Here is a 14,165-nt window from a genome sequence, read left to right on the forward strand (position 1 = left end):
TGCAGTAGCAAAAATATGGAAGTGTGGGCTTGTGCAACTGTGAAAGTCTTATACGAATAAATTTAAGATTAACATTGCAGTAATAATAAAAAAAAAATATGTGCCAACTGAAAATATGCCATGCATCCCCTTTAATGTTGTAATCTGCTCCATCATTTTTTTTTCTTTAATCGTATAGTGAGCTAAAGCGTACAAATGGTCACTAAGGAAGTGATTATTCTGTAGGTTAGTCATTGTGTTTGCGGTTAGTGGTTTTTATTGTCATTTGTCCTAAGATGACATTTCTTTTCTAGGACCTAACAGGGACTGAATTCTATACCCATCCTGTGACTAGGCTGCATCCCGTCGTGTATGCATCTGCTGTGGTGTTGCTGCTCTGCTTACTGATGCTTATTGTCAGTTATTTGTACTATCACGGGTAAGCATCGGTTTGAAGGGATATAAAGACAGATTCAAGTACTTATGCTAATTATAGTGTAAAAATGTACATTTAATGATTTTCACTGAATACATTTAGATAACATATAGGGGGCGCTAGTTGGCAAAAAACTATCATCAACTGCTGTCACTGGGGTGTTATATGAATGTGTGAATTGTTGTAAAATGAATTTTATTTATATATTATGGTGAATGTACTATGAGTAGTTGCACATATGATATGATATATATTATGAGTAGTTGCACAAATGACATTTGTTTAAGAGTGGCAAAACATTGTTAATGAGCGGGGTGTTATTCACATTGATGATAGTTTTTTGCCAACTAGCGCCCCCTATATGTTATTTTAATCTGAACTGAGGAATGTATTATTCTCTTTTTTAGGGGAGCAGCATTAGATTAATTTTTAGGTTTATAGTTTTTATTTTTTGGCGCTGAGTTTTTCCCAATTTTTCACTGAATACATTGCTGGGTTATTTTTTTGTTTTAATATTTGCTTGTAGTTCAGATTTAAGCATGAAATGTGATTTTTGACAGATGATTTTTGACGGAAATTGAATAAGAGAGGAAGCCTAACTGATTGCATTATACTTGCTATAGTTTCTAAGGTTTTCTAACATCCTTCTTTTCTTCTTCTTCTTTTTTTTTTTTTTTTTCAGCGTGGTACGAATCAGCCTTAAAAGTTGGCACATGTTGGTAAACCTGGGTCTTCACATCTTCTTTACCTGTGCAGTGTATGTTAGTGGCATCAATCAGACCAGAAACTCCAGTGTGTGTCAGGCTGTAAGTATGACCGACTCTAGAGCACCTGTGGATTATATTCACTCCTCCCAGATGCACTATGCTGTCAAAAGTATTGGGACACCTGCCTTTACACACACGTGAACTTTAATGGCACCCCAGTCTTAGTCTGTAGGGTTCAATATTGAGTTGGCCCACCCTTTGCAGCTATAACAACTTCAACTCTTCTGGGAAGGCTGTCCACAAGGTTTAGAAGTGTGTCTATGGGAATGTTTGACCATTCTTCCAGAAGCACATTTGTGAGGTCAGGATCACAGTCTCCGCTCTAATTCACCCCAAAGGTGTTGTATCAGCTTGAGGCCAGGACTCTGTGCAGGCCAGTCAAGTTCCTCCACCCCAAACTCGCTCATCCATGTCTTTATGGACTTTGTGCACTGGTGTGCAGTCATGTTGGAACAGGAAGGGGCCATCCCCAAACTAGGGACATGCAGCCAGGGGGAGGCAGGTGAGGCAGAGCCTCACCTGCCATGAACATAAAAAAAAAAATGATTAAGGGTCATAGCTCGGCTACCTGAGGTCACAGAGACCCCACATTTGGGGAATAGGTAGCTGAAGTCCTACGACCTATGGTTCCGGAGATACGGTGCTCCTTGCACAGCCTCTCAGAAGCTACATATAGAGTGGCCACTTTAAATACAAGCTGGCACACTCTGTTTGCAGCAGAATGAGAGGATAAGCTCACAGTGCCTCTCACTACTTGTCACAAGCACTGAGCTCAATGGACAGCTTGGAGTCTTGGACCAATGGTAAAATACTATTGATCCACGCTGTCCAATAAATATTCTGCAGTGGAGCCATGCCTCTAAAAGACAAATGCTCCCTTCAAGTCCAGCCCTCTTAACTAGAAGGAAAAAGCATGGGTTTATGGGTATAAGTTATCCCATAATCCCATGTTTTTTTCTCACACAGTTAAGAGGGAGAATGAGAATCTGTTGATGAAAAGGTACAAGCTAAATCATTTATTTATATTGCTATATATTATAACATAATCATTTATTATTTATCTATTTACTGTGAAATTACTGGTTGGAAGTTATAACTGCAAACTTCAGTAATTTGTATGTTACGGCACCTGCTTGAGTACAGTTTTTGAAAATATAGTAGATTACCTTAAAAAAATATATATAATAATTATTTGTATATTACTTATGGTAATTAACCCCTTGCCACCCAGGCCAATTTTGACACTTCTCTCCTACATGTAAAAATCATAATTTTTTTTTTTTGCTAGAAAATTACTCAAACCCCCAAATATTATATATATATATATATATATATATATATATATATATATATATATATATATATATATATATATATATATATATATATATATATATATGACACCCTAGGGAATAAAATGGTGATCGTTGCAACTTATTATGTTACATGGTATTTGCGCAGCAATTTTTCAAACTTGTTTTGTTTTCTTCGTTTTTTTGGGGAAAGAAACTTTCATGAATAAAAACAAAAAACACTAAAGTTAGCCCTATTTTTTTTGTATAATGTGAAAGATGATGTTACACACAGTAAATAAATGCCTAACCTGTTACGTTTTAAAATTGCGCACACTTGTGGAATGGCACCAAACTTCAGTACTTATAAATCTCCATAGGTGACACTGTAAACATTTTTACAGGTTACATGTTTAGCGTTACAGAGGAGGTCTAGTGCTAGAATTATTGCTCTTGCTCTAACGATTGCAGTGTATGCATCCTGTGTGTATCTGGTTATGATACTAATCAGTGACCAGCCTCTATACCAGCCACTGACCTCACCCCCCCCCCCCCCCCCCCAAACTGTTCCCACAAAGTTGGGAGCATGAAATTGTCCAAAATGTTTTGGTATGCTGACACCTTAAAGTGGTTGTAAACCCTTACAAACCACTTTTCACTACAGGTAGGCCTATAATGAGGCTTACCTTTAAGTACCATGGATATCTCCTAAACAGGCACAGTTTCACGTCATCGGCATATGCGCATTGAAGAAATGGCTAGTTTGTGCTGTTGCTTCAGCTGATGTGCTGTGACCGGCAGCTCCCATTCGCATGCGTGGGAGCGGTGTCATCGCAGCTCTGGTCAATCACACCGCTGAAGCACGCGAACCTGGAAGTAACATTCTGGAGACATGCCGCTGGTCACAGAGGTGTACGGGGACTGCTGCACCAGCTTGACTCAAAGATAAATATTTAATAATGAGCTAGTATGCGATGCATACTAGCTCATTATGCCTTTGTCTTGCAGGGTTTTTTTTTTGTACTTTAAGAGTTCCCTTCACTGGAACTAAGGGGCCAAGCCCAACCTCTGAAAAAGAAACCCCACAACATAATCCCCCCTCCACCAAATGATTGCAGTGCACAAAGCAAGGTCCATAAAGACATAAATGAGAGCGTTTGGGGTGGAGGAACTTGAATGAGTCCTGACCTCAACCCGTTAGAACACCTTTGGGATGAATTAGAGCGGAGACTGCAAGCTGGGCCTTCTTATCCAACATTCCCAGCCATTACAGAAAAATGACCCTTGCAAGAATAAACGGTTTGTTAACTCTACTAAGCTGACCAGAATCGCCTCTGCAGGGAGTCTATTCCACATGTTCACAGCTCATACTGCGAAGAATCCTTTCTGTATTTGAAGATGAAATTTATTTTCCTCTAGGCGTAAAGAGTGTCCCCTTTTTGTTGACCGTAAAGTGAATAAATCAACACCAAGTTCACTATATGGACCACTTATGAAATTGTACATGGTAATCATATCCCCCCTTAATCTTCTCTTCTCAAGAGAGAATAAATTCAGTTCCTCCATGCCTCTTATCAGTTTGGTTGCCCTTTGGTGTGCTTTCTTTGATGCTGTATGCAGAAAGGGCTGTTAGTGCAGACAGCTTTCACAAGCATTAGGCTCCATTCACACCTAGGTGATTTGAATCGCGTAACCACCCCGATTCTGCCCCTGATTCCGAATTGCGGGATGTGTTTGCGATGCCATTACTTCTTAATGGCACACCAATCGCAGTGCGATTGTGCCGTGATTGTTCAGTGATAAATCACTCTGCAATCGGGCCATATCGTAATGAGTGATGCTGTTGCCCAAAAGAAACTCCTGCTCCTTTTTGAGCGACAAGCAATTTAGCTGCGATTGTGGTGCTATTTATAGCACTGTATAATCTCACTGAGATTGGGGTAACGTTAACAAGTAATGGCACCGCAAATGCATCACAGCGATTCTGCCCATGATTCAAATTGCATGGGTGTGAACAAAGCCTTATTTATCCAATGAAGAGTCTGGAAGAGCAGCAAGAACAAGCAAGAATGCAAAATCTTACATTTACAAACTTGCTTTAATGGCCTGTACATAAAGAGGCTAAAGTGTGTTAAAAATTCATGTACAAGCTATTTCTAGACATTTGATATTGTAACATATCTTCTCAAAATTTTTGTGAATAGTGCTTTTATGTTTTTTTGTTGTTGTATGCAAATATGGATGCATATTATCTACTGTATAGTATCCATTGTTTCTATTGGGAAAGGCTAGAATTCTGCTTATTGCTATAGGGGTCTTTTTGTAGTTCTATAGCTGTCTGTGAATAAAGTTTCCTAACTTTGCATTTTCAAATTAGACTAAAATGAGGGAGATTGCTTCAAATAAAGGTCCACAGAAGAGTAAATTGCAACCTTTGTATTGCAGATTGGCATTCTCCTCCATTACTCCACACTGGCCACGGTCCTCTGGGTAGGAGTCACAGCTCGGAACATTTATAAACAGGTCACCAAGAAAGCCAAGCGCTGTCAGGATCCAGATGAACTGCCTCCTCCCCCTAGACCAATGCTCAGGTATGTGTCATAAAATTCTAACCAGAAGTCCTCAATTTGCTAGTCTGCCCTAGATTATAGGGCAGAGTTGAAGGCTTTCATCCTGTGGATGAGGACATGGAATGTCATCCAAGAGCCTGTTTAGGAAGCACCAGATTGACAGATATGCATTATAGTGTGTTGTGTTATATTAGTGACAAAATTGATACTTGGGACAACGGAATCCCTTCCACCACTCAGGAGAAAATCAGAGTTAAAGACACTATATAGAAAAACAACAAGGCTTATGGTTCGGCAGCCTTATCCACCTCCTGGATGACCAGGGCTGTATTCGAAAAACACATGTAAAATAATAACATTATTTTTTAGGAAACAATGACAAGGTAAGATGTCTAAGTGACCTAGTGATCTCTTATTTACCTATTTTATATAAGACCAAAAATTTACATTTTTAAAACCAACGTAGCTGACCTAGCTTTAAAAGAACAAGTCTGTGTAAGATCATTACCTAGGTCTATTCTGCCCCAGAAGAAGAACCCTCTACACGGACAACATTGTGACAAGAAAAAAACAATGGGCAGAAGGGAAAGGGAGCTCTGCTACAAGTCATTCCGGCAGACAGGAGGACAATGGGCAGTGGACCAATTGCAAAGCTGTCACCAAGGAGGAACCATATTTAGGCAGATCTGCAAAACAAAGCAAAGGGTTAATATTCCCAAACCCCGTAATATTTTAACCACTTCAGGACTGCCGTATTGCCAATGTACGTCAGCACAATGGCACAGGCAGGCACAATCACGTACATCTACGTGATTGCCTTCCAGCGGGTGGGGGGTCCGATCGGACCCCCCCCCGCTGGTCACGGCGGTCCGATTCGGTCCAGGAGCGCTCCGTGATGAGGGGATGGCCGTTGGTTTTCGGCCACCCCCTCTGGATCGCTCCTGGCCAATGAGAAGCTTCCTCCCCTGTGTATTGTTTACACAGGAAGGAGGAAGTGATGTCATTCTCCTCGGGGCGGTCTTTTTGACCGGACTACGAGGAGAAGAGTAAAAGTAAGTGTGCACCAACACTACACTGACATGTAGGTACACACAGGCACACAAACCCCCCCCCCCCCGATCGCCCCCCGATCCCCCCCGCCCCCCCTCCCCCCCCAGTCACAGTGTCACTGATTGCATTGATCATTTCTTTACTGATCAATGCATTCAGTGTCAGTTGTGACAGTAAAAACTGTCAGGACAGTTAGTGTTAGGTCCAGGGTAGCCCCCTATCACCCCCCAATAAAGATTTAACCCCCTGATTGCCCCTAGAGTTAACCCTTTCACCCCCTTTTGCCAGTGTCACTAAGCGATCATTTTTCTGATCGCTGCATGTGTCGCTAGGTAGCTAGTTATTTTTTTAGGTTCACCGCCAGGTTTTTATATCGCTAGGTACCCCGATATACTACCCAATAATGGTTTTAACCCCCTGATTGCCGCTAGTTAACCCTTTCACCCCCTTTTGCCAGTGTCACTAAGCGATCGTTTTTCTGATCGCTGCATTAGTGTCGCTACAGTCGCTAGGTAGCTAGTTATTTTTTTAGGTTCACCGCCAGGTTTTTATAGCGCTAGGTACCCCGATATACTACCCAATAATGGTTTTAACCCCCTGATTTCCGCTAGTTAACCCTTTCACCCCCTTTTGCCAGTGTCACTAAGCGATAATTTTTCTGAACGCTGCATCAGTGTCGCTAGTGTCGCTAGGTAGCTAGTTATTTTTTTAGGTTCACCGCCAGGTTTTTATAGCGCTAGGTACCCCGATATACTACCCAATAATGGTTTTAACCCCCTGATTGCTGCTAGTTAACCCTTTCACCCCCTTTCACCAGCGATCACAGTATAAGTGTCACTCGTGACGCTGGTTAGCCAGTTAGTTATTTAGGTTCCCCGTCAGGTTTTTATATAGCGCCAGGGACCCCCATATACTACCTAATAAAAATTTGAACCCCCTGATTGCTCCTAGTTAACCCTTTCACCACTGATCACCGTATAAGTGTTACGGGTGACTCTGGTTAGTTTGTTTTTTATAGCATCAGGGCACCCACCATTTATTACCCAATAAAGGTTTAACCCCCTGATCACCCGGCGGGTGATATCAATTAGGTTTTAGGGTCAGGGTCTGCGTCGCCCCAGGCAGCGCTAGGTTAGTGCCAGTACCGCTAACACCCACACACAAAGCATACACCTCCCGTAGTGGTATAGAATCTGAACAGATCAATATCTGATCTGATCAGATCTATACTAGCGTCCCCAGCAGTTTAGGGTTCCAAAAAAACGCATTGTTAGCGGGATCAGCCCAAATACCTGCTGGCACCTGCGTTTTGCCCCTCTGCCCAGCCCACCCAAGTGCAGTATCGATCGATCACTGTCACTTACAAAACACTAAACGCATAACTGCAGCGATCGCAGAGTCAGGCCTGATCCCTGCCATCGCTAACAGGTTTTTTGGTAGCATTTTATATTCAAATCCGGAAGGCAGTGCTTGGTTTTCGGGGTCCCGTACGTGGCTAGGCTCCCAAAAAGTCCCCCACATGTGGTATCCCCGTACTCGGAAGAAGCAGCAGAATTTATTTTGGGGTGTAATTTGACTTCTGCCCATAGCATGTGTGAGCAATATATCATTTAGTGACAACTTTGTGCAAAAAAAAAAAAAGTTTGTAATATTCCCGCAACTTTTGGCAAAATATAAAATATTCCATGGACTCAACATGCCTCTCAATAAATAGCTTGGGGTGTCTACTTTCCAAAATGGGGTCATTTGGGGGGGTTTTGTGCTATTTTGGCATTTTATGGACTTCGAAACTGTGATAGGTAGTGAGGAGTTAAATCAAAAATTTGCACCCTTAGAAATCCTGAAGGTGGTGATTGGTTTTCGGGGTGCCGTGCGCGACTAGACTCCCAAAAAGTCCCACACATGTAGTATCCCCGTACTCAGGAGAAGCAGCAGAATGTATTTTGGGGTGTCATTTCACATATGCCCATAGCATGTGTGAGCAATATATCATTTAGTGACAACTTGGTGCAAAAAAAAAAAAGTTTGTAATATTCCCGCAACTTGTGGCAAAATATAAAATATTCCATGGACTCAACATGCCTCTCAGTAAATAGCTTGGGGTGTCTACTTTCCAAAATGGGGTCATTTTGGGGGGTTTTGTGCTATTTTGGCATTTTATGGCCTTCGAAACTGTGATAGGTAGTGAGGAGTTAAATCAAAAATTTGCACCCTTAGAAATCCTGAAGGTGGTGATTGGTTTTCGGGGTGCCGTGCGCGACTAGACTCCCAAAAAGTCCCACACATGTGGTATCCCCATACTCGGGAGAAGTAGCGGAATATATTTTGGGGTGCAATTCCACATATAACCATGGCATGTGTGAGCAATATATCATTTAGTGACAACTTTTTGTAAAAAAAAATTTTTTTTTTTTTTTTGTCATTATTCAATCCCTTAGGACAAAAAAAATAAATATTCAATGGGCTCAACATACCCATCAGCAATTTCCTTGGGGTGTCTACTTTCCAAAATGGGGTCATTTGGGGGGGATTTGTACTGCCCTGCCATTTTAGCACCTCAAGAAATGAGATCGGCAGTCATAAATTAAAAGCTGTGTAAATTCCAGAAAATGTACTCTAGTTTGTAGACGCTATAACTTTTGCGCAAACCAAAAAATATACGCTTATTGACATTTTTTTTACTAAAGACATGTGGCTGAATAAATTTTGCCCTCAATGTATGACTAAAATTTAGTTTATTCGATTTTTCTTATAACAAAAAGAAGAAAATATCTTTTTTTTTCAAAATTTTCGCTCTTTTTCCATTTATATCGCAAAAAAAAAAAATCGCAGAGGCAATCAAATACCATCAAAAGAAAGCTCTATTTGTGGGAAGAAAAGGACGCAAATTTCGTTTGGGTGCAATATTGCATGACCGCGCAATTACCAGTTAAAGCAGCGCAGTGCGAAATTGCAAAAAGACCTCTGGTCCTTAAGGTATTTATTGGTCCGGAGCTGAAGTGGTTAAACTGCCCCATAAGCCCTTCCATTAAACAGTGTTAGGGACTCAACACTGGGTAAGCTCTGACACTATCTGACACAGGACTTGACTCCTTACTTATGGAAAAAAAAACTAAAAAAGAAAGAGGAGGGGGGGGGGGGGAAATAATTTACAAGGGAGATGGGACTTTAAATGCAGCACATGGAAGCAAAACGATAAAAGGGCGAATGTAAAGGTTTATTGATACATCAATCAAAATATACAAAATTACATAATAATGGTACAATTTAATAGATAGAAAGTGGTAATGCAAAATAACATACATATAATAATTCATATGATAATAATTTCACTAAATACACTCTAATTAGGTGCATTAATAAAGATGGACAAAACAATATAAATATGAATAAAAATAATACATTCATATGATGTTAACAATAAAACGTTTCCTCATTCGTCTCAAAAAGGCATGGTATATTATGACAGTACTTAAGAAATAAAATCTGCAGGACCTATGACCTCACTAAACCTGAAGGGGGAGTAAGAATTCTATATTAACTAAGAGGTCTGAATACGATTTGGTAAATACATGGAAACCAGTAGCCCTACGCGTTTCGTGGCTTAACCGCCACTCATCAGGAGCAAGCGTATATGGAATATAAAAATAATTTTTGTGAAAAAAATAAATAAATTGTATAGGGAAAATTTTTTATAAAAATGACTAGAGAAACAGGGTTGGGAAGCGACATAAATAATCACCCCGACCAAGGCTGACTCACTGGAATTCGTTGTGTAGCCAATGTGGTAGTAGGACTGAAAGAGCGGTCCGGAGAACAGCTCCAACCGGGAGCTGAGGTGGACAAACATCCAGCACCGATATGGGCAATACCCAGGGTGTTCGACTCGCAGGGACATTCTAAAGGGAAAGGAAAGGAAGTGAAAATAAGAAACGGAGGGGAGGGGATTTTCACTTCCTTTCCTTTCCCTTTAGAATGTCCCTGCGAGTCGTCCACCCTGGGTATTGCCCATATCGGTGCTGGATGTTTGTCCACCTCAGCTCCTGGTTGGAGCTGTTCTCCGGACCGCTCTTTAAGTCCTACTACAACATTGGCTACACAACGAATTCCAGTGAGTCAGCCTTGGTCGGGGTGATTATTTATGTCGCTCCCCAACCCTGTTTCTCTAGTCATTTTTATATAATTTTTTCCCTATACAATTAATTGTTTTTTTTTTTCACAAAAATTATTTTTAGATTCCATATACGCTTGCTCCTGATGAGTGGCGGTTAGGCCACGAAACGCGTAGAGCTACTGGTTTCCATGTATTTACCAAATCGTATTCAGACCTCTTTGTTATTATAGAATTCTTACTCCCCCTTCAGGTTTAGTGAGGTCATAGGTCCTGCGGATTTTATTTCTTAAGTACTGTCATATACCATGCCTTTTTGAGACGAATGAGGAAACGTTTTATTGTTTACATCATATGAATGTATTATTTTTATTCATATTTATATTGTTTTGTCCATCTTTATTAATGCACCTAATTAGAGTGTATTTAGTGAAATTATTATTATATGTATGTTCTTTTGCATTACCACTTTCTATTTATTAAATTGTACCATTATTATGTAATTTTGTATATTTTGATTGATGTATCAATAAAACTCCTTTACATTCGCCCTTTTATCGTTTTGCTTCCATGTGCTGCATTTAAAGTCCCATCTCCCTTGTAAATTATTTCCCCCCCCTCTCTTTTTCTTGGTTAGGTAATTGGGATGGATATTCACGACCTTACCAGACCGTGTTATCATTTAAAGTCCCTAGGGATGGAATTATTGGGCCTTACCAGGCCATGTTTTCCTCAAAGTCCCTATCTTTTATAAAACGTCTTCCTTACTGATGGAGTAGGGGGACAGGGTAAAGGAGGATAGGTGGGGGTGAAGGGGTGATCTTTCAAAAACTGTGAAACGTACAGTTTGCTTTTACTTTTTAGGGGCTTCCTGTGATCGCCAATGAAATGTGATACATTTTTATACATTCAAAGCTTTGGGCACTGTTTTGGTCCTAGGCATTGCAGATATGACTTAAGTGTGGGTTACATTGTATTGGTCTAGACTAGAGTATATATACTAGAGTATATTCTCTGACTACTAAATTGTTGCATCCATAAGAAATCTTTCCTTCTTGAACAGCTCCTTATAACCATGTGTGTGTATATGTATATATGTATATATATATATATATATATATATATATATATATATATATATATATATATATATATATATATATATATATATATATATATTCATGACTTTGGCGTTAAACACCACTAATAACCCCAGTATTCTGTGGGCAATTCGTTGTCGGTTAAAAGTGGTCCCAGTGGCAGATTTGCCACGGGATCACTTTTAGAGGTGGTGGACCGCTCTCAAAGTGTTCCCGGTCGTTTCCAAGCTTACTGGAGAATACCCGGTAAGTATACCCGGAGTATACCCAGAAGAGATCCGATCCAGATGGATGGGCAGAAAGTCGAGTGAGGGCAAGATTGCTCCCACTTGGCTCTATACACTTGGAGGACTGGAGTAACCTCTGATATTACTTCTGGTTCTCGGATTTAGAGATGATTATTTTTTTAAGTCTGTGTCAAACTTTTTTTTTTTTTTTTTGCTTTTAAAGGTAAATGAGAGATCTGGGGTCAATACCGTGGACCTGTCATGCTTATTTCTATTACAAGGGATGTTTACATTCCTTGTAATAGGAATGAAAGTAATAAAAAAATCCCCAAAAAGGACAAAAGAGAACGCATACGTAAGTCGCACCCGAATATGTAAACGGCGTTCAAACCACACGTGTGAGGTATGGCCGCGATTGTTAGAGCGAGAGCAATAATTTTAGCACTAGACCTTCTCTCTAACTCTAAATAGGTAACCTGTAAAATAATGTAAAGCGTACTGTTAGCTACCATAGTTTGTCACCATTCCACAAGTATGCGCAATTTATGTTGGGTATCTATTTACTCGGGGTAACATCATCTTTCACATTATACACACAAATTGGTTTACTTAAGTGTTTTTATTTTTAATTCATTAAAATGTATATTTCCCAAAAAGTTGCATTTGAAAGACTGCTGCGCAACTACAGTATGACATAAAATATTGCAACGATCGCCATTTTATTCTCTAGGGTCTCTGCTAAAAAAAATATATATAAATATGTTTGGAGTTTCTAAGTAATTTTCTAGCAAAAATACAAAGTTAAAATTGTAAACAAAAAGTTCCAGAAATGGCCTGGTCAGCAAGTGAATAATGAAGGCAGTCTTAAGCCCCGTACACACGAGAGGACTTATGTCCGACAGACTTCCGAAGGAGTTCCGTCGGAGTTCTGCCGGAGTTCCGACGGAGTTCTGACGGACTTTTCGGCGGAGCGGACTTGACCACACACAATCACACTAAACTCCGACGGATTCGAACGTGATGACGTACGACTGGATTCGAATACGGAAGTTCATAGCCAGTAGCCAATAGCTGCCCTAGCGTCGGTTTTAGTCCGTCGGAATAGCATACACATGAGCGGAGTTTTCGAAGGGACCGGGTCCGGCGGAGTTCCGTCGGGAAAATTTGAAGCATGTTCCATATTCTAAAGTCCTTCGGACTTTGGCGAGTCAAAAGTCCGTTGCAGCCCACACACGATCGAATAGTCTGACGGACTCAGTCCGTCGGACTTTGGATGTTGAAAAGTCCGCTCGTGTGTACGCGGCATTATAGTATGACAGGAAAGTGGTTAAACTGTCCCCACCCAACACACACCTACATGCCTGAGAAATATAGAAATATGTTGTAATATTTGTCCACAAGGTGGCAGCAGAAGGTCTTCCTTTTCCTTTTTTTCTTTTTTTTTTTTTACTTTTAACATTTGGCTGTTTTCCAAAAACAATGTGTTTGCAGTTGTAATTTCATGAATGTGATGAATGAAATGGTCATGTTTGCAGAAAGTTTCACTAAATTAATCAGCAGTTCAACAGCAGTAGGAAGCTATTACGGAAACACTTGGATAAATATTTTTAAAGTCACGTTGTTAAAGCGGAGTTCCAACCTGAAGTCGTTTTTGCATATTCACAGACCTTTAATAGTATTAGGAAACATTTGGGGGGAATAATTTTTTTTTTTTACTTACCAGAATCGACCTGTTGCTTTGTAGTGGCTCCTAATCTGCCACTTCGTGGTCCTCGGAGCTCCTTGTCACTTCCTCCCTAGCCTGTGCTCCTGAGAAATGTGAGTCATCGTTTCCCAAGAGTCAGTGGGCAGTTATTTACCAACAGGAAATTACACGATTTAAGTTGGTTGCCGTAACAATGGGGCAGGACCTTCCTCCGTCGCGACTCGTTATGGCAACTTTCTAAACAATCGGCGATACGGCCGACAGAGCATCGCGCATGTGCGATATCGAGAGGTGCATGCTGGTTACCCAGCTTTCACCTCTCCATCGGTAATCCAGGAAGAGATTGCGAGTGGGCTTCACAACATGCCCACAATCGTGGCATCGGCCAGAAGAGGATTTACTAAGTTGTGTGTATAAAATAAATATATTATCAACATCCACTAGCAAACATAAAAAATCGTTCTTTACTGTAAGAGCGGCAAGGATGTGGAATTCCCTTCCACAGCCGGTGGTCTCAGCGAGGGGCATTGATCGTTTCAAGAAACTATTAGATAAGCACCTGAACGACCACAACATACAGGGATATATAATGTAATACTCACATATAATCACACAGGTTGGATTTGATCGACTTGTGTCTTTTTTCAACCTCACCTACTATGTAACTATGTTAATAATGCATTATGCTCGGCTACCTTTAAAAAAAAATTAAATAAAAATGTGGCCGGAACGCTTTAACAATTTTTATTTTTTTTCACTTTCTTCGTCAAGGTTTTATCTGATTGGTGGTGGCATTCCTATCATTGTCTGTGGGATAACAGCAGCGGCAAACATTAAAAACTACGGGAGCCAGCAAAATGCACCATAGTAAGTAATTTTTTGGATTCCTATGCCAAAAATTCAGGTTTCTTTTCAGATATAATTATTA

At 40.4% G+C, this 14,165-nt stretch overlaps 1 protein-coding gene across 2 annotated transcripts in view; it reads left to right on the forward strand.

The window, feature by feature from the left end:
• Window positions 1-14,165, forward strand: part of ADGRA3 (adhesion G protein-coupled receptor A3) — a 102,881-nt gene that overhangs the window by 85,659 nt on the left and 3,057 nt on the right. For both annotated transcript variants that reach the window (XM_077477704.1, XM_077477705.1), the window contains 4 exons: window positions 294-418; window positions 1,098-1,221; window positions 4,920-5,065; window positions 14,009-14,104. In XM_077477704.1, coding sequence (XP_077333830.1) covers window positions 294-418; window positions 1,098-1,221; window positions 4,920-5,065; window positions 14,009-14,104 — 491 coding nt within the window. The remainder of the gene's footprint in view (window positions 1-293; window positions 419-1,097; window positions 1,222-4,919; window positions 5,066-14,008; window positions 14,105-14,165) is intronic.

Source organism: Lithobates pipiens, unplaced genomic scaffold, assembly GCF_037356315.1.
Source record: "Lithobates pipiens isolate NorthernLeopardFrog02 unplaced genomic scaffold, aLitPip1_a1.2 Scaffold_13, whole genome shotgun sequence".
Taxonomy (NCBI): domain Eukaryota; kingdom Metazoa; phylum Chordata; class Amphibia; order Anura; family Ranidae; genus Lithobates; species Lithobates pipiens.